This window comes from Pelobates fuscus, chromosome 1 (genome assembly GCF_036172605.1).
Source record: "Pelobates fuscus isolate aPelFus1 chromosome 1, aPelFus1.pri, whole genome shotgun sequence".
Taxonomy (NCBI): domain Eukaryota; kingdom Metazoa; phylum Chordata; class Amphibia; order Anura; family Pelobatidae; genus Pelobates; species Pelobates fuscus.
In genome coordinates, this window is record NC_086317.1 from 7587839 (window position 1) to 7608508 (window position 20670).

The 20670-nt window shown below is 41.3% G+C and overlaps 1 protein-coding gene across 3 annotated transcripts in view; it reads left to right on the forward strand.

Annotated features, from left to right (window-relative positions):
* The first annotated feature begins 303 nt into the window (after positions 1-303).
* The window catches only part of HAO2 (hydroxyacid oxidase 2), a 91598-nt gene continuing 71231 nt past the window's right edge, over positions 304-20670 (forward strand). Inside the window, exon 1 of one of the 3 annotated variants that reach the window (XM_063446053.1) lies at positions 304-424. Coding sequence is in view for 1 of the 3 variants with exons in the window: in XM_063446023.1 (XP_063302093.1) it covers positions 417-424 (8 nt within the window). In the remaining 2 variants the exon portion in view is untranslated. Of the gene's footprint in view, positions 425-503; positions 573-20670 lie in introns of those variants that run through there. The other 2 variants (XM_063446023.1, XM_063446038.1) reach the window with 2 other exon arrangements.

Here is a 20670-nt window from a genome sequence, read left to right on the forward strand (position 1 = left end):
CTGATTGGACGGGACAGCGTTCGGTGTTATTAACTTTGTGCATGTTTTAAGGTTTGTTAATGTTTTTCTCTTTCCCGCTATATGGTGTCAGTAAAGAGAATATACCAGAATCTGAGACGCTATTAAAGAGAGTTCTTTGACTCCCATCAGCTTCAGCCATCCACTTGCTGAATTACTGGCTGGCAGAGATTGATAGGAGTTGCAGTTGTTTTCCAGCAGGAGGTGTAGTCGGGCGATAACTTTTCAAATTAGGTTTACTAACTCACCTATTACTTATGCAGGACTTTAACCATGTTGAGGTCTTACTTAGAAATGCACCTTTTCCAGCATAAAACCTGAATTATACATTAACGAAAAATGCAATCAGTGTGCGGAGTGGTAAAATAGGGTGTTGGCAGGCGTACTAAAAAAAATGCATGTTCAGGTGAGTACAGCCCACTTGCTTTCCTATATATATTTGGGAGTCCAGGCCAACTCCTTGGTTTTGCACCCCTCCCTGTCACAGGTTCCTCATTCCAGGACCCTATTTAGCCTCGACTTGCAGAGAGTCCCAGTAAGGAAGCATTTCCCAGGTAAGTGGATTCATCTCATAAGAGCAGACATTAGGCTGTGAGAGTAGGACCTGCCAACAATGGGGTACATTGACGTTGTGGCAGGCTTATGCAATATATGATCATATAATGTAACTAAACCCCCCATTATTTTTTTGTCTAGGTGAGGTGTTTTTAAATAAAACTACTACAATCTGTAAAATTTGAAATAATTGTTTAGTGAATAAGCGAGTGGATTGTGTATTTTGTGTATTTTGGCCCCAGCAGCACGCTATAATGTAAGCATGTTCAGGTGAGTGCAGCCCTCTTGGTTTCATATATATAATGTCATACTAAGTGTATTTTTTTTTATTAACATATACATATATTAATATAAAAATGCACACGTGTGTATATATAATAACTATGTATATTGTTTATATATTATTATAAAAAGTAAATAATAATAAATTTAAAAATAATAAAATAGAAAAAATGAATAAAAATATATATGTGTAATTTTATTCTAACTGTATTTGGATATAAATATATATATATATATATATATAACAATAAGAAAGCACGGCACTCCTCCTCTATTTATCTATAAGTCAAAAAAATGCCGAGGTGCAGTCCCGCGTCCAAATATAAAATACAAAATAAAGGGAGCACTCTGGGTCTTCTCTTCAGTGAAAAAAGTATTTACTGTATCAAATAGAATACATTACATGTGCAGAACAAATCGACGTTTCGACCCTGCTGGGGTCTTTATCAAGATACAAGGGGTCTACTTTATCAAGATACTGGGGTCTTTATCAAGATCATGATCTTGATAAAGACCCCAGCAGGGTCGAAACGTCGATTTGTTCTGCACATGTAATGTATTCTATTTGATACAGTAAATACTTTTTTCACTGAAGAGAAGACCCAGAGTGCTCCCTTTATTTTGTATTTTATATATATATATATATATATATATATTTATATCAAAATACACTTAGTATGAAATTATACATATATATATATGTATATATAAATAAAAATAATATAATATATATATATATATATCCATATAAATAATTACATAATTTCATAAATATACATTTAGACTTCAGATATATAAATCTGTATATATATTTAAATTCTATGTGCATGTTTATGTAATATTTTTACATAATTAAGTATTTTTATTGATTGCAATTTGCGGGACCTGCCTGACAACCCAGGCCGAAAGTCCCGACTATTAAATTTGCTAGCACTTTGTTTAACCCTGTAACTTTCTATGACACCCTAAAACCTGTACATGAGGGTTACTCGGGAGACTTTGCTGAACACAAAAATTAGTGTTTCAAAACAGTAAAATGTATCACAGCGATGATATTGTCAGTGAAAGTGAATTTTTTTGCATTTGTCACACACAAACAGCACTTTCACTGATGATATCATTGTTTTGATGCATTTTACTGTTTTGAAACACTAATATTTGTGTTCAGCGACGTCTTCTGAGTATAACAGTACCCCCCATGTACAGGTTTTATAGTGTTTTTGAAAGTTACAGGGTCAAATATAAGGCTTGATTTTCTGTTTTTTCACGTTGAAATTTGACAGATTGGTTATGTTGCCTTTGAGAGCGTATGGTAGCCCAGGAATGAGAATTACCCCATGATGGCATACCATTTGCAAAAGAAGACAACCCAAGTTATTGCAAATGGGGTATGTTCAGTCTTCTTTAGTAGCCACTTAGTCACAAACACTGGCCAAAGTTAGCGTTCATAAATGTTTTTTGCATTATTAACACACAAACAAATATAAATGCTAAAGTGAAAGGAGAAACAAGTAGAGCCAAATCAGATACACTGAGAATGGGGGATAACCCCAAATATAACGTAGAAAGGCAAGAAATAGCGTACCTAGGAAAATAATACACTGTGAGTACGAAAATTAATGTCTAAGTCTACAAGGAGAATATCGATCAGACAAAGTACTCTACTGATAAAATAAATACATTTTATTATGAATACAAATAATGACAAAGAAAACCAAAAGTGCTAATGTACACACAAAAAAGAAATAAGTGAGCCTAAAAATGGGTGCTAAAAAACGTTACTCTTGATAAGAGTAACCTAAATACTATAGAAACAAATATTCCAATGGTACAGACTAAATAGTCCGTTTGACACTGTGTATGAAATCTGCTGGTAAGGATATGCAAAAAGGTATCTTAATATCAATTCCCAAATGCTATCTCTGCTGATAATGACCTCCCTTACAATTACTTTATATATAGAGATCCTTATTGGTGCTAGAGACACTAAATAGGGGATATAACTAAATAGGGGATATGATAGTAAGTATACTGAGGAGATGCAGGTGAAACAGATTTTATTCTCAGTCACAGCCTTCCGTCACTGAGCTGATGTAGCCTTCTGTGCCCGATAAGTGCCTATCTAGGCAGTAAAACTGTCAGTATTGATGCACTGTGGGAAAGAATATCGATCTCCACAAGATCGGCAAAACAGATCACAGGTCATAGTTGGCATAGATACATTGATGACATACTGGTCTTTTGGCTTGGGTCGGTTGAACAATTCTAAGATTTGGTAAGGGAGCTCAATTTGAACAATATCGGCCTTCAACTCACACATGTTATAGACTTGGAACACTTGGTCTTCCTAGATCTAAATATTCAAATTCTGGAGGATGGCAAGGTTGAGACTGAACTTTTCAGAAAAGACACAGCAACCAATAGTTTGCTAAATTGGACAAGCTACCATCCAGTGAGGTTAAAATCAGGAATACCATTTGGCCAGTATTTACACGCAAGGCGCAACTGTTCGAATGAAGCGACCTTCAAACTGTAAACTAAGAAACTAAGGATTATGTTCAAACAGAAGGGATACCCCAATAGAATTCTCAAACGAGCCTACCAACGAGCATTGACAACTAATAGGAGCGAAAGCTTAAGAAACATCAAACCTAAGACCGAAACAAAGATGACTCGCTGTATAGGCACCTATGATCTCTATTGGGATAAAGTACAAAAAATAATATCCCATACTTGGCCAATTTTACAACATGACATAGATCTAAATGACAGTATTGGAAAATTTCCCCAAATTACAGCACGCAGGGCAAAAAAATCTTAAAGATATTTTGGTCCATAGCCATACTAAACCGATTAAATGACCACAATCCACCTGGTTAACACAAACAACTGGAATCTACCGCTGTGGGCACTGCAAGGCATGCGAATTCATTAAAAACAGTGAAGAGCTCCAAAACAAAAAAGGAATATATAATCAAGGAGTTTATCAATTGCAGTTCCACATGGGTGATTTATCTAATTACTTGTAGCTGTGGCATCCAATATGTAGGTAAAACCTACCAGCAACTCAAACGTAGGATACTACAGCATGTTTGCTCGATCACGAATCCGAATATTTCGACCCCAGTATCAAACCATGTCCGCAACTACCATCAGGCTGATCCTACAAACTTAATGTTTCAGGCTTTGGAAAAACTTACCCTGAACACTAGAAAGGGGAATTTTAATAAAACATTACTTATGAAAGAGTCAAGATGTGTTTACTATCTGAAAACACTGTCACCAGACGGCCTTAATGAAGAATTCAATTTTACTCCCTCCATACACCAATGATGATATAATCCAAATTATCATTATCTATTACTGTGGTATTGCAGTATGAGCAATACATACTTCTGTACATCGGACTGACTGGAATCCGACCATTTTATATTCTGATTTGGCCCTTAAGAATGCTTGGTTGTATAGGGAGAGGTATTAGCAGTAGAAAGAGGGAAGTGCTCATGCCATTGTACAGAACACTGGTGAGACCTCACTTGGAGTATTGTACACAGTACTGGAGACCATATCTTCAGAAGGATATTGATACTTTAGAGAGAGTTCAAAGAAGGGCTACTAAACTGGTTCATGGATTGCAGGATAAAACTTACCAGGAAAGGTTAAAGGATCTTAACATGTATAGCATGGAGGAAAGACGAGACAGGGGGGATATGATAGAAACATTTAAATACATAAAGGGAATCAACACAGTAAAGGAGGAGACTATATTTAAACGAAGAAAAACTACCACAACAAGAGGACATAGTCTTAAATTAGAGGGACAAAGGTTTAAAAATAATATCAGGAAGTATTACTTTACTGAGAGGGTAGTGGATGCATGGAATAGCCTTCCAGCTGAAGTGGTAGAGGTTAACACAGTAAAGGAGTTTAAGCATGCGTGGGATAGGCATAAGGCTATCCTAACTATAAGATAAGGCCAGGGACTAATGAAAGTATTTAGAAAACTGGGCAGACTAGATGGGCCGAATGGTTCTTATCTGCCGTCACATTCTATGTTTCTATGTTTCTATGTTTCTTAATGGGTTAATTGGTAAGTGAGTCAGAATCTGACCACTTGTGACACTCGTTCTATGAAGGGTTAAGAGTTAAAATTGAATTTAATTTTGTTAGGAGGTTTCTAATTTACATACATTATACAGTGACCTTACCTTTAGTATGTTACAAAGAGGGTCCTAAATAACTATTACTTTGTGTGGGTTCACTTCATTCCAACAGTTCCCCCGTTGTGATAACCTAGTTATCAAACTTTTATGTTGATGTCACAGCTAGAAGTATAATTGACACTATGCATCTAGGAAGGGGTTAACTAATCTACCAAAGAGATTTCCCTTCCTCCTGAGGGAATCTCCGTTACGTCATTACTCACGTAACCAATTAGGAATTGCCACGTCTGACCAATAGAAAGACGCCTCTGCATATTTAAACCAGATGCTATGTACCGACCGGTTCCCCTCTGACGAGCCAGGTTGGGCGAAACGCGCACGTCAGGGGTCTGCAGTGTGCTACTCTTATGGATTTAGAAATTAGCACATGGACTTGTGACCACACTACCCAGTTAAATATTTACTTTATTATTTTTTTCGTTCTATATATTTTTTGTCTATTAGGATTTAGTGTCTAGCTATAAGTGGGATTAGAGAAAGATGCCCTCGAAGGCACAGTGTGAATTAAAGTATAGGATATTCACAGCCCTAATACTTGCTAATCTTTATCTTTCTTTATTTCGTAGATACAGCGTTGGAGTCCGCAGTGTGCCACTCTTATGGTTTTTAGAGTTCAGCATATAGACTTGCAACCCTACTACTTAGTTTGAATTTTGACTTTATTATTTTTTCACCCCGTATTATTTCTGCTTATTAGGATTCAGTACCTTGCAGGAGTTGGTGACTAGATACAGATGCCGTTGGAGGCACAGGGAGTACAATAAGCATAGGATCGTTTCAGCCCTAGTACTTGTAAAATGCTAGATCGCTTTCATCTAACTTTCCCTCCCAGATACAGTTTGTATCGAGTGTCTAATTGTAACAACTTAACAGGAATAATTTATGGCAGGCCTTGTAATAGCCTATTTGTAGAGATCATATCGATACCTTCTGCTTAGTGCCTTTAAGACTCATCAGTAACTTTTCTTTATCTAGCAATTATAATTTGCATTAGGCTTTCCAGATTATGGATATTTGAACATACTAGTCTACATATATTTGAACATATCGAATTACCTGTAATCTGTTTTGCCGATCTTGTGGAGATCGATATTCTTTCCCACAGTGCATCAATACTGACAGTTTTACTGCCTAGATAGGCACTTATCGGGCACAGAAGGCTACATCAGCTCAGTGACGGAAGGCTGTGACTGAGAAAAAAATCTGTTTCACCTGCATCTCCTCAGTATACTTACTATAGCGTTCTTGCACACAGTTATATCCCCTATTTAGTGTCTCTAGCACCAATAAGGATCTCTCTATATGAAGTAATTGTAAGGGAGGTCATTATCAGCAGAGATAGCATTTGGGAATTGATATTAAGATACCTTTTGCATATCCTTACCAGCAGATTTCATACGCAGTGTCAAACGGACTATTTAGTCTGTACCATTGGAATATTTGTTTCTATAGTATTTAGGTTACTCTTATCAAGAGTAACTGTTTTTAGCACCCATTTTTATTATTATTATTATTATTATTATGATATTTATAGAGCGCCGTCAAATTCTGCAGCACTTTACAGTGAGTGGACGAACAGACATGTAGTTTTTAGGCTCACTTATTTCTTTTTTGTGTGTACATTAGCACTTTTGGTTTTCTTTGTCATTATATGTATTCATAATAAAATGTATTTATTGTATCAGTAGAGTACTTTGTCTGATTGATATTCTCCTTGTAGACTTAGACATTCATTTTTGTACTCAGAGTGTATTATTTTCCTAGGTACGCTATTTCTTGCCTTTCTAAATATAAATGCTAACTTTGGCCAGTGTTTGTGACTAAGTGGCTTCTAAAAGGACTGGACATACCCCATATTGAATACCCTGGGTTGTCTACTTTGAAAAAATATGTACATGAGAGGTGTGATCAGAGATTTATGACAGATAACGTGTTGCAATGTCACTATTGATACATTTAAAAAATATATGTTTTGAAACAACAATGTACTTAGTCACAAGCAATGTACTACTTGTATTTATAGCCCTATAATTTGCACACAAAAAAATAATCTCAGAACATGTTAACATTGGGTATTTCTAAACTCAGGACAAAATTTAGAAACTATTTAGCATGGATGTTTTTTGGCGGTTGTAGATGCGTAACAGATTTTGGGGTCAAAGTTAGAAAAAGTGTGTTCTTTTTTTTCATCATATTTTATATTTTTATTTTATAGTAAATTATATATGATGAAAATAATGGTATCTTTAGAAAGACCATTTAATGGCGAGAAAAAATACGTATATAATATGTAATATATAATACAATAATATAATATAATACAGTAAATGAGTGAGAGGAAAATTACAGCTAAACTCAAACACCGCAGAAATGTAAAAACAGCCCTGGTCCTTAACGGTAAGAAAATTGAAAAACGGTCTGGTCACTAAGGGGTTAAGGACTATTGGATCAAGAAATTTTACTTGTGGGGTAAAAATGTGGTAATTTAATGTTAAGTTGGTTAGGTCGAATCAATATTCTAAATACCTCTGCCCTCAATATATGAATCTATTGTTGGGGAAAATATTATATATATATGTTTAATATGTGCTTGATTAAGTCTGTGTGTATGGGAGGTCAGGAATTATCTTCAAAGGGAGTTTCTGTTTAGATAGTTGGAAAGATACAGCACCTGAAAGGCACCGATCACATTTTACATATAAACTGGTCTCTATCTAGGAAATCACACCTTAGGTTAGAGGCAAAGGGATGGCTGGGAGAGTTAACACTTAAATAAAATAACAGGATAGACAACACTTTGGGCCTTGGGAAAGTAAATCACATTTACATATCAAGTGAGCTGAGGAGTTTGCTATTTACAACATGGGAACCAATTCCTTTAAAAATAGAACATACTGACATCACATTAGATTAGGTTTGGTAAGACACACATGCTGCACACAACATCTCACAGCACATACACAATGTAGCCGATATTATTATACACAATGGAGAAGATATTATTAGATACAATGTAGCAGATATTATTATACACAATGGAGAAGATATTATTAGATACAATGTAGCAGATATTATTAGATAGATGGAGTGTTATGAATGTATTGTAACTCTGTAATACTATAACTCTGTAACATTCTTCTTCTGTAATATTTAATTGGGCAGATTCTAAGTAAAGATTTCTCTCTGGTAAGAACTATGGTGTTGGCTGTTTATTTGTAATATCGGGTAGAATACCTTAATAGTGCTAGTCATATATTTATCTGGACAAGGAGATAAAGATATATGTTAGTTTTTGGAAGAGGTGATACAGGGATATTACATGCACTATTAATACACAACGCAGAGTGGATTTCTCTCAAAAGGATACCAATTGGAAGTATTGGTGGTGAGAGAAGGATTATACAACATCTATCTTTATCTCAAAACGTTACCTTTAAAAATGTCAGAAAGCTGGGTAGAACTAACCCAAAGAAGTTCTAGAAACCCTGTGCCTGTTTGGAGTGTTTAGGTAATAGGGCAAAGCCAGGGAGTTGTCCGCTTTCCCAACATTAAGAAACATTATGAAACTATTCTATCATGTTCACCTTCTAAGTAGAAAATAAATGATGAAAACAAGATGTTGGGGCCGGGGCCTGACTGCCACACCGAACCGTATCACGAACGACCAGCAGCACATGGAATGAGCTCCAGGCAAAAGCTCCAAATATAGAAAAATACCAGACTTTACACTCAGGAAAAACCGGCATAGCTGTACTGGGGACACTCTACATACCCTAGAGAAGAATTTTGGAGCATTTCGCTGCCCGATTGACAGTCTTACCCAGACATTTCTCTCATTCACCCGGAGGCTCCAGCGAAGACTAGTGAAATCTGGGGGGCATGAGAGACGGCCGCTCTCCTGAGATGTGGAACACAGCTGCTTCACAAGCTCCTTGCTTCGGAAGGGTCCACCCCTTTGGACCGGTGGGGGTTATCCCGTTTCCCACAGGCCCGACACACCTGTGCCAGCTCCTGCTGACCCCTGCCCATGTCTGCAACAGCGCAAGAGGGTGTACGTACCTCTCTTACAAGACATGGCACTCACTCAGACTGGAGTGGGCCTCTCTTGGGCAAAGCCTCCCTCCAAGTCAGTTGCCACTATTGCATGCCTACCTAGGCTGAAGGCACCAATGGGAATTCACCCCAAAGCATTGACCATTGTGGCAGGACCGCTGCCTGGCTGTGAATTGCCCTTTCCTATGTGTGGATGTGCTCTCCTGGAATGTATGTTTTCCCTTGTTAATTTTCCCCCTTTCTGTAATTTTCACAATGAATCCTGCAAATTGCTTTTTAACCACATAGTGGCACTCCAGTGCACGCAGCCCCATGCACCGGACCACCCTGATACTCCAATTAGAACGTGTGGTTAGAACATTTACACCTCGCTAACGTGGTGTGAAAACCGCAGACGGCAAGGGAAACAAGCGGCGCGTGCTTCCCCTGGGAGGTCACCAGTTCGTAACACCGGACGCCCAATAGGGGGAGCATTTGCATCCCGAACCGGCCTGCGCACCCTGTCTTCGAGCGGATTGTCCTACCCACTCCCAACAGAGCTATAATCACTATTTATACCCCTACGTGGGGGCTACAAGGCTAGGCTTGTGGCTGCCCAGGAAAGCGCTCTCTCAGGATAGGGGTATCCACCCGAGAGAGGAATGCACACCATCGACCAATGGGAGAAGGAGCACCCATTCAAACTGGGTTTGCGCCATTCTCTTGGTTGGTTGGCCCGTGGGAGCACTGATTGGTCGCTGCAAGGAGCTGGCGATGAATCGGATCAGGAGCACCCATTCAAACAGGGTTTTGTGCCCTTTCTCTCGATTGGGCGACGAAACACCTCCCCTCCATGAGTGCTGATTGGCGCGAATTGGTTTTGCGCATTTCAGTGGATTGGCTATTGCCTGGTTTGGGCGCCAAGTTTGAATTCACCGGATCAAACCAAGCAACGCAGTGGAACTAATTTCAGGAATTTACAGAGCCGCGAGCCCCAAACTTGAGACGCTGCTGTCTCGGACTCTGTACACCCGATAGCCTGCAATTTGCAGTCATCCCAAATGGGACCTAGGGCTGTCTAACAATATATGTTTTACCTGTGTGACCCCTTCCCTCCCCAGGACGCCGAGCCCTGAAGTTTACCCACCTGTATGGAATGTGTTGGCATGTGTGTCCCTGTGTGCTAGTGGTATCTCCCAGAGCGGGAGATGGTTATCTTCAACCCACCCCCTCCCACCTGGGATTGTGTTGTATGAGATGGAGATCCCGTGAGTAGGTCTGTGCATAAAAAGCTGTGTGCCCAAATAAAGATTGTCAAAAGTTGTACCCCTGGAACCGTGTGTCGTCCAGTTACTGGGGGGGGGAAATGGGTCTGTTAATACATTAATAGCGGGAGTAACTAGCCTGGCTACCTAGGCCCCGCTACAACTGGTGGCAAGCAGTGGGATGCCATGTCCCTACCAGCAAACCAAACGTTACTTGTGTGAAGCCAGAGGGATAACGCCTGGCGGTCGTAATAAAGCCGAATTGATTGCTGCGCTCATGGAAGATGACTACGCACGCAGTTAGGCAACTACTCCCCAGCCAAGGGCCGGAGAAGAGAATGAAGTGCGCAAGGAGGTGGACCGGCACCTGACATTTTAGAGAGCTACCCTCAGAGGAGACAGTCAGTAGGATTTTGTTCTGAGGTACAAGCCTATGTCCTTGCCAAGAGAAAGGGGGCGACCCCTACAAACTCATGGGCAAAATATTCGATTCGGTTCAGCATTTCGAAATTTGGGACTTTGACACTTCAGTTCGGCACTTCCGAAATTCGGAACTTCGGCATTTCGACACTTCAGGACTTCGGATTTGTTCTCTTGCAGCTGCTTAGTAGATAACTCCCTAATTCCCAGCTATCTACCAAAAGGCTGAAAGACCTACATTGGTCTTTCAGTCAAATTTACTAAAACTAAGTAAAGATTACTTAGTATTAGTAAATTCTGCCCCTACTCGCTATACCGCGAGTAGGGGCATATCTAGTAAACAGTGAGCAGCCTGTGGCTGCTCACTGTAAAAAAAAACAACAAAGTGTCCCCCCCTCCCGAGCCCCTACCTGTGCCCTGAGCGGCAGATCGGGGCCCTAAATTAGAATAAGGAGAGGGGACCTATTGCCCCCCCCAACCCCTGAGTTGCGGTGGGGGCCCTAAATTAGAATAAGGGGGGACCTATTGTCCTCCCCCGTGGCCCACACCTTTGAGCCCACACCTTTGAGCGGCAGGTGGGGGCCCTAAATACCAATAGGGGGGCCTATTGTCCTCCCCCCTGGCCCCCACCCCTGAGTAGTAGGTGGGGGCCTTAAATACCAATAATGCTTTCAATCAATCAGAGAGTTATGAGTCAAATTACACAGCGTGGGAAAATTCCAAAGAACTTTCCCATGCTGTGTAAAATGACACCGAGCACTCTGATTGGGTGGATTTCAAGCCAACCAATCAGAGTGGTGTGACAGGTAAATGTAGAGACTTACCTGTCAGTCTCTTCATTTACCTGTCAGGGCACTCTGATTGGTTGGCTTAAACCCACCAATCAGAGTGCTCTGAGCCTAATTGCAGGGTGAGGCAAGGCTTTATAAGTTTTCCCCCGCCCTGCGGAGCTCAGTCGGCGCGGTGCCCTCCATGGGTGAAGATGGATTATTTTTTCAGCATCTGGGGTCTTTTTTCCATTTTTTTTTTTTTTGCGCTCGGGTTTTTATTTTATTTTTTTCAAAGTGCGACGGGTATTATGGTTTTTTTATTTGCCCTTTTTTGGGGCTGAAAAAAATAAGATTTTAGAGAAAAGAAGACATCAAATTGTAAGTTTTTTTTCTTTTTTTACAGGTACTTAGTAATTGTTTCCACCTCACTATTTTTAGGGAGAGGGGGATAGGTAGGGTTTTATTAATTTTGGGGGGGGGGGGTGGCTAGGGGTTTGGGGACCCCTAGTCACCTGACAATAGGCCCCCCCCTTATTCTACTTTAGGGCCCCCAGCCACCGCTCAGGGGTGGATGCTGGGGGAGACACGATAGGATCCCCTCATTGTCATCAAGGGCCCCTCTGGAATGGGGGCCAGGGGGACAATAGGTCCCCCCCTTCAGTTTAAAAGCCCCCACTCGTGCAGCACGGGTGGGGTCTCGAGAGTGGGGACACTTGGGGGGGGGGGTTAAGCAGTGACACTTTGGAAAATCAGCTATTCGGACATTTAGAAGTATGCGAATTGCCCGAATTTCGCCGAATTGACATTCGGAACGAAACAAATTGCACATGTCTAGACCCGCAAACTACCGTACAATGCCTTCAAAGAATTCAAGGAAGCAGAAGAAGGCATTGGTGACTTCCTACAAGATTTTGAGTTCCAGTGCTTCCTACAAGCAGTTGACCCCACCAACTGGGTCCCCATCCTGGCCAACAAATTAGTGGGGAAGGCGGCAGAAGCCTATTGGGCTGTACCAGAGGACCAGATCCGGGACTATCCCTTTATCAAACAGATTCTCCTGGCCAGGTATGCTGTCACCTCCAAGCAATACCGCCGAAAGTTCAGAGAGACCAGGAAAGGGGAGAAGGACTCCCACGCGGAGTGGGCATGCCGCATCACAAGGGCCACCCAGAACTGGCTAAACTTCCAGCAAGCCAAGTCCTCTGAAGAGATCACCCAGCTCTTCATGCTGGAACATTTTTATAATGGTCTCCCCAACGAAGTATGAGAATGGGTGGGTGAGAGACAGACAGCCCAAGACCCTCATCGAGGCAGCTCAGTGGGCTGATGAATATATCGACATTCGGCTGCCCCTGTTTCCCACCGACCACCCATCCGACCTCTGTTCCAGCCCAACCCTGTTGCTCCAGCCCCCCTCCCAGTCCGAGCACCCTCACAGCAAATCTACCTCAGGGCAGAACGGCGCTGCTTCCAATGCAACCAGCCTGGCCACATCAAAATAAACTGTCCTTAAAACTGGGGCAAACCACAATGGGTCATTCTCGTAGTCCCTGCCAACCCACGAGCAGCAGCTCTCTGCTACCACGATGACCACACAGAGTTCCAGAACCCAGACGAAGAGGCCTGGACCATCTTACATGAGGCAAGCCCCGTCCAGGCTGAACATGATAACTGAGACCACCACAGACAGGCAGTGCGGCCTAACGGGCACAAGGTCCAGGGACTTCAAGACACCGGAGCCCCGCTAACTCTAGTGCACCCACTGCTTGTCCCGGAGGAAGAAAAGACAGGGGTACCGTGGCTGTTCGAGTGGCCAGAGGGAACATCCACTATTTACCCACTGCCCATGTCCACCTGGATTGGGGTGCTAAAGCCCAGAGAATTAAAGTGGATCTTGCTCAGTTAGTGTGAGTTATAGGAGGTGTGGGGAGCTGCAGAGAGTATAGTTAGTAGTGTATGTTATAGGAAGTGAGGGTAATAAAGTAATGAAGATAAAATAATTGTTGAATAGTAAAACAGATGATGTTATTACTCACGGAGGAATTTCACGGCCAGTGACCCCCAATAGGAGATGGGATTTAAAGATCTGTAGGATCTGCCAAGTCATGTGTGAAGTGCAGGTATTGTGTTTTAATTGTTGTAACTTGTGATTGTTTAAAAACGATTGACAATCCGTTCAGGAGAGCCCTGTGCTGAATTTAATAGCGGGACATAACATCCTAGGATTTTTGGTATTATTTTTACTTATCCTCTAAATTTAACAAATATACTTTGTGAAGTATGAAAAATAAAATTTAACTTAGAAACACTACTGTTTTTACCTCTACCCTGGAACTGAGCTACTGTATGTCAATAATTGTTCTGAACTCTGCCCTTTGCACCTGGCACTCAGCACTGAGTGATTGAGAGCGACAGAACCAATGTATCTGTTTTATCTGCTCCAATGCAATGTTTACCATGAACTACTAGATCATCAGTTCCTCAATATTTTACATTACTAAGGAAACGGAGCACAGGTAACAGTTTCAGCTGATTTTCAATGTTTTATTACATGGGGTAATTTTTAAAGAAGTGACAGATTCCCTTTAACCCCTTCACTTCCAGAATCGGGTATAAATATTTTTACTTTCATGTATTTTGCCGAAATAAATAAATAAATTTAGTCCATAAAACCTCACTCACCCTCATTATTATGATTACCAGACTGTAGAGAAACTAATTTCTCTTCCAGAAGCCACTGGTCACTGATATAATGAATGTAAATTTGCAAAACATTTCAGCTCATCCATTGCTTTAAAAAAGTACAGGACGTTTCAGTGGGTCATACCATTCCTACAGTCAAGGAGGGGGAGGATTGCATAGACTGTGCCATTTCATTGTCAGCACTACATTAGCATTCTAGAGATTGCTAAATAATGATAAAGCAGTTTGAAATACCTTTATTTTAGATATAAGATTTACAATATGTGGACAGGGGCAGAACCTACCGACAATTTTGTCTGTTTTACCCCATTTCGCATGTTTTTTCCTTTTTCCGTTATTGTATACAAACCTCCTCCATTCGTCTCCTGAACGAGGACCACGCCTGTAACCCATTAGAACGTTGGCACCAACCACTTATGCGAAACCACAAGGGAAGTATTTAATGGATGCTTCCATTCGGTGGCTGCCATTTCATATAACCGAATGCACGTGGTCGACAAAAGAATGATGGCCATTTTGTCTTCCGAACGTGGGCAGCAGCATTTGGTCGTCAAGTGCCTGGAACTCTTTTCGGCTAGGCACTTGCACAAACCCTGGTAAAGATTAGACTGCTCCCCATTCTACTTCCTGACCAACTATGCAAACGACTTTTGGGATATATGAACTACCGAATAGGGGGAGCATTCGTACCTTGAAATTAAGAGAATCCCTTGCTTGGTGTTCGCACAGGAACCCCCGAACAGTGACCAGCCGGGACACCTATTTCCCTGGAACTGTTTTTGGGCTAGAGCCTTGTGTCTGGCTGGTCAAACTTTACCTCGATGGCATTCCCATTTCACCAAATCGATCAGAGTGATATTTGGATATGTTATACACTCAGATCAGGGCTATCTGGGGATATAACTTTTGTGGGGTGCCAATTTATGGTGGGGGCACTTTTGGGGTACTGTATATTTTGTGTAGATTTTCTGTACCTGAGAGATAATTCGATTATGGGGTTTTTTCTCATGCAATTATCTCCTGGGAATGAAACCCCTGTATTGTTTTATTGGAGACCCCATGTATGGGTCTTTGCATAAAAGTTGTGTGTGGTCAGAAATACATGAGTTGACTCTCAGAATTCTGTTTTGTTTGGTTACTGGGGGAATGGATGTCTGCTTGTGTTAATGGTTCCAGTCTGGCTGAGAGAAGGAATTAGCGGAGGTAATCAGTCGGGTTACCCGTGGTCCGCTACATGGACATTAAGCCGACATTTTTATAGTATGTTACCATATTTAGTAACCTTTGTTTACAAATGCCTATAAGCATAATAAGGTTTTTGAACATTTTTTTTAAAAAAAATCTATTTTGTCACATCTACAGTATGTGAAAATAGTTGTATTTTGCTTTAATACTAACATCTCAGTACCTGTAAGAAATATCACATAATGTCTGCCTGTAACTATGTGTGTGAATGTCTGCCTGTAACTATGTGTGTGAATGTCTGCCTGTAACTATGTGTGTGAATGTCTGCCTGTAACTATGTGTGTGAATGTCTGCCTGTAATGCAGATTACCGGAACGGCGCACACATAAAAATACATGTCTAAATTCTATAAGGCTACTTAAAATCACCTATCTGCTCAATGTAAATTATTACTGTGACTGTCCAAAACCTCCTCAAATATATACCTGTGGTCACCTCCAAAGGGACATCTGAAGCTGGGGGAGCTGGGCGGGGTGCTCAACCCAAAAGGTATCTGATCAGAATTCCGAACTTACATAGTAAAAACAAAAAGGAAATATACATTATAGTACAGATTTACATTTTTGAAATCCCCTAACTCAGCAAATAAATATGGGGATTCAGTTCTACCATGTCTGTAACGGTCTTTCTGTAAATGTGTGTGTGTGACTGTGTGTGACTGTCTGCCTGTCTGGCTATGATTGTGTGTATGACTCTCGTTCGGCATGTGGCTGCCTGTAACTCTGTGTGTGACTGTCTGTCTGTAACTCTGTGTATTAGGCATGTGCATGGGGAAAATTTTCGGTTCGGTTCGGCATTCCGAAATTCAGGATTTTCGCAATTCGGGACTCTTTTGCAGCCGCTTAGTAGATAACTCCCTAATACCGTGGGATTTAGGGAGTTATCTACTAAAAGACTGAAAGACCTAAATTGGTCTTTCAGCCAAATTTACTAATACTAAGTAAAAATTACTTAGTATTAGTAAATTATGCCCCTACTCACTATACCGCGAGTAGGGGCATGTCTAGTAAACAGTGAGCAGCCTGTGGGTGGGGGCCAGGGGTAGGACAATAGGTTCCCCCCTCCCTATTAGTATTTAGGGCCCCACCCGCGGCTCAGGGGTGAGGGCCAGGGGGGAGGACATTAGGTCCCCCCCTTATTAGTATTTAGGGCCCCCATCCACCGCTCAGGGGTGGGGGCCCGGGGGAGAACAATAGGTCCCCCCCCATTATTTTACATTAGGGCACCCACCCGCTGATTAGGGCCCCCTTTAGTTTAAAAGCCCCCACTCGCACGTCTCGGGAGGGGGAGACCTTTTTTATTTTTTTTTAACAGTGAGCAGCCACAGGCCACAGGCTGCTCACTGTTTAATAGACATGCCCCTACTCGCGGTATAGCGAGTAGGGGCATAATTTACTAATACTAAGTAATCTTTACTTAGTATTAGTAAATTTGGCTGAAAGCCCAATTCAGGTCTTTCAGCCTTTTAGTAGCTAGCTCCCTAATACCGTGGGAATTAGGGAGTTATTTACTTATTCATTCCTGTCATTACATTGACTGGCCAAGTAACTTACATTTTATATGAATGTGTGTTACATGATTGTTGTAAGTGTTGCAAATGCTTATAGCTGAATCCTGGCTATGTTTGTATACTTTTTATTTAAAATTGTTTACAATGTAACATTCTTCTTCTTTCACTGGGTAAGTATATAAGTACTTAGGCAATACTGTGCTTCGGAACTTCGGCACTTCAGCACTTCGGAACTTCGGCACTTCGACACTTTGGAAATTCGGTAATTTCGGAACTTTGGGACCTCGGCAATTCAGCAATTTGGACATTCGGAAGTACCCGAATGTCCGAATTGCCCGAAATCCGTCCGAATTCATATTCGGACCAAAACAAATTGCACATGTCTACTGTTTAGGACTGTGCGTGTGGCTGTAGTTGACTGTATAAATGTTTGTATCAGACCACGTGTCTGCCTGTGGGACTATGTGCATGTGACACTGCACACATATCACACACAGTCAATACACCGTTAACAAATATCACACACAGAGACGGAGGCGCAGACCAGATTCCCAGCAAAGATCAGCATGACCCCTCACTGCAAGGTAACAATAATAATTATTAATTTAATAAAGCCCCTATACAAACACTACACCCACTATACATGTATGAGCGGGTGTGATCAGGGAGGGGCGCGGTGAACATTTTTCACACAGGGCGCCTAAAGGCCTTAGACCGGCCCTGATTGCTAGATATAGGACACTGTATACTGTCTAAAGCTGTTAATCCCACCGAAAATTCTAAATAAGATCAACCAATAAATGAAAAATAGAAATTCTGTATTTCATTTATCTGAAAAGGAATCTGTTACACAAAGTCGCTGTTTTGTTTATTTTATGTGCTAGCTATTGTTGCCAGTTTAAATAAATGATATAATATATTTTCCAAGCCAGAAGTGCCTGGCAGTGAAGGGGTTCATTGTTTCCGCAGGCGAACCCATACATTTTCTGCTGGAGAGGCGGTTATTTGACAAGACCCCATACGCTAGAAAACAAGGCTCCTGATTGGTGGAGCCTCCTCCGCTTAGAACAGCAGCAGGAACCGTACATGGGAAAAGCTCTTTATTTTTTTACACACATTATTATGACGCATCGCTTTAAAAACAAGAATTTAATTTGCAGGTAAATGTCAAGGATTTTAACTCCTCTATTTCCGGACGCTTTTTTCAATGAAGTTGATATTGCTTGTGGTTCAGTGACCAGGGCAGGTAGTGGCAAACATAAACTGCTTGTTGGCCACAAAGTGGGAGTCGGTAGTTATATGAGAGTTTGGGGGAGGGGAGGCTGGATTTAACCACTGACAGGTTATATGAGTTGTATAGATCTCATAGTCTGATCTGGGAGAAGAATCGTCTAATGGGGACATTGTGCAGTTTTTAATATTATACGCAAGATTTATATTGTACATGTTTAACTTCAATGGGGACTTGGCTAATGCAATCCAATAGAAGCAGTAATGGCTAACAGTGGTATCACAAGGGTAGTAGATACCTGGAATAGCCTTTCAGTGGGAGCAGTAACAGTGATATAGAAAGGGTAGTAGATACCTGGAATAGCCTTCCAGTGGGAGCAGTAACAGCAATATAGAAAGGGTAGTAAATACCTGGAATAACCTTCCAGTGGGAGCAGTAACAGTGATATAGAAAGGGTAGTAGATATCTAGAATAGCCTTCCAGTGGGAGCAGTAACAGTGATATAGAAAGGGTAGTAGATACCTGGAATAGCCTTCCAGTGGGAGCGGTAACAGTGATATAGAAAGGGTAGTAGATACCTGGAATAGCCTCCCAGTGGGAGCAGTAACAGTGATATAGAAAGGGTAGTAGATATCTAGAATAGCCTTCCAGTGGGAGCAGTAACAGTGATATAGAAAGGGTAGTAGATACCTGGAATAGCCTTCCAGTGGGAGCGGTAACAGTGATATAGAAAGGGTAGTAGATACCTGGAATAGCCTTCCAGTGGGAGCAGTAACAGTGATATAGAAAGGGTAGTAGATACCTGGAATAGCCTTCCAGTGGGAGCAGTAACAGCAATATAGAAAGGGTAGTAGATACCTGGAATAGCCTTCCAGTGGGAGAAGTAACAGTGATATAGAAAGGGTAGTGGATACCTGGAACAGCCTTCCAGTGGGAGCAGTAACAGAGATATAGGAAGGGTAGTAGATACCTGGAATAGCCTTCCAGTGGGAGCAGTAACAGTGATATAGAAAGGGTAGTAGATACCTGGAATAGCCTTCCAGTGGGAGCAGTAACAGCAATATAGAAAGGGTAGTAGATACCTGGAATAGCCTTCCAGTGGGAGAAGTAACAGTGATATAGAAAGGGTAGTGGATACCTGGAACAGCCTTCCAGTGGGAGCAGTAACAGAGATATAGGAAGGGTAGTAGATACCTGGAATAGCCTTCCAGTGGGAGCAGTAACAGTGATATAGAAAGGGTAGTAGACACCTGGAATAGCCTTCCAGTGGGAGAAGTAACAGTGATATAGAAAGGGTAGTAGATACCTGGAACATCCTTCAATCAGAAGCAGTAAAGGCTGAAACTGTGAAATGCCACTCACTCTAAACACGCTCTAGCCATATATTCCTAAACCCTAAGCTCAGATCCATTTAATCCATTGCTCACGGTGCCTAGAGAGATATTGGCTATACCTCACTGATGATGCCTTACAAGGTTGAAACGATCGTCTGGGGTTGCTGTGTCTCTCGTGCAGAGGGAACTTGCTGGCATTTCGTATCTGGACTGCCCGTATGGATGGGACCAGTCTGATAGGCTTCAGATATGTTCTCTCTGTAATGGCACAAGATGAGCTAAAACCAGCTTGAGATCTGAGCGGGGACCCACCGAAGGGCAGGCTATTTAAGCTGCTGTCCGTTCTCACCTCTCTTGCTAATTGTTTTTCAGATCTATTACATTAAGCGCTGCACTCTTTAACCCCTTAAGGACCAAACTTCTGGAATAAAAGGGAATCATGACATGTCACACACGTCATGTGTCCTTAAGGGGTTAACGCAGCTCTGTATGACGGTAATATACAAAACACCCCAAAGTGACGGTGACTATATAAATATTCCATTTCTAGCGGACCTTGTAATGTTAACCTCTTGGTTGCCGATAATTACACGTGGTGGTTTTGGACCCTCACATGGTAGCGGTAATTGGAAATAATCTCGGTTATTTGGGAAGAATTAGTCCGAGTTACTATTTAGGACCCAATGGGACGGCTCTGAATTCAGGGACCGGATTTTTCTATTTGTCACTATTGTCACTTATTCAGATATTTTTACCTCTTATACAACTGAGACGGAGTCATTAAACTGCGTGTATCGGGAAGAATCGTAGGACAAATAGTGGAACGGAAGGTTAACCAGAGTCTCCGTCACCCGATAGAATCTCATATCATATTATTATCCATCAAAGTCATTAAATAAATCTACTTAGGAGTTCACATGCAAATATTGGCAGAAGCTGTGACTTTTATTCCTACATCCATTTTTCACCAATAAAGCCGTGTTTTAATGTTTTTCAATTCATTTCCTCCAATCCATGTAAAAGTCTAATAAAAGATGGTATTCCACTGTAAAGCCTTTTAAAAAAAAAAGGTGTCAATCACT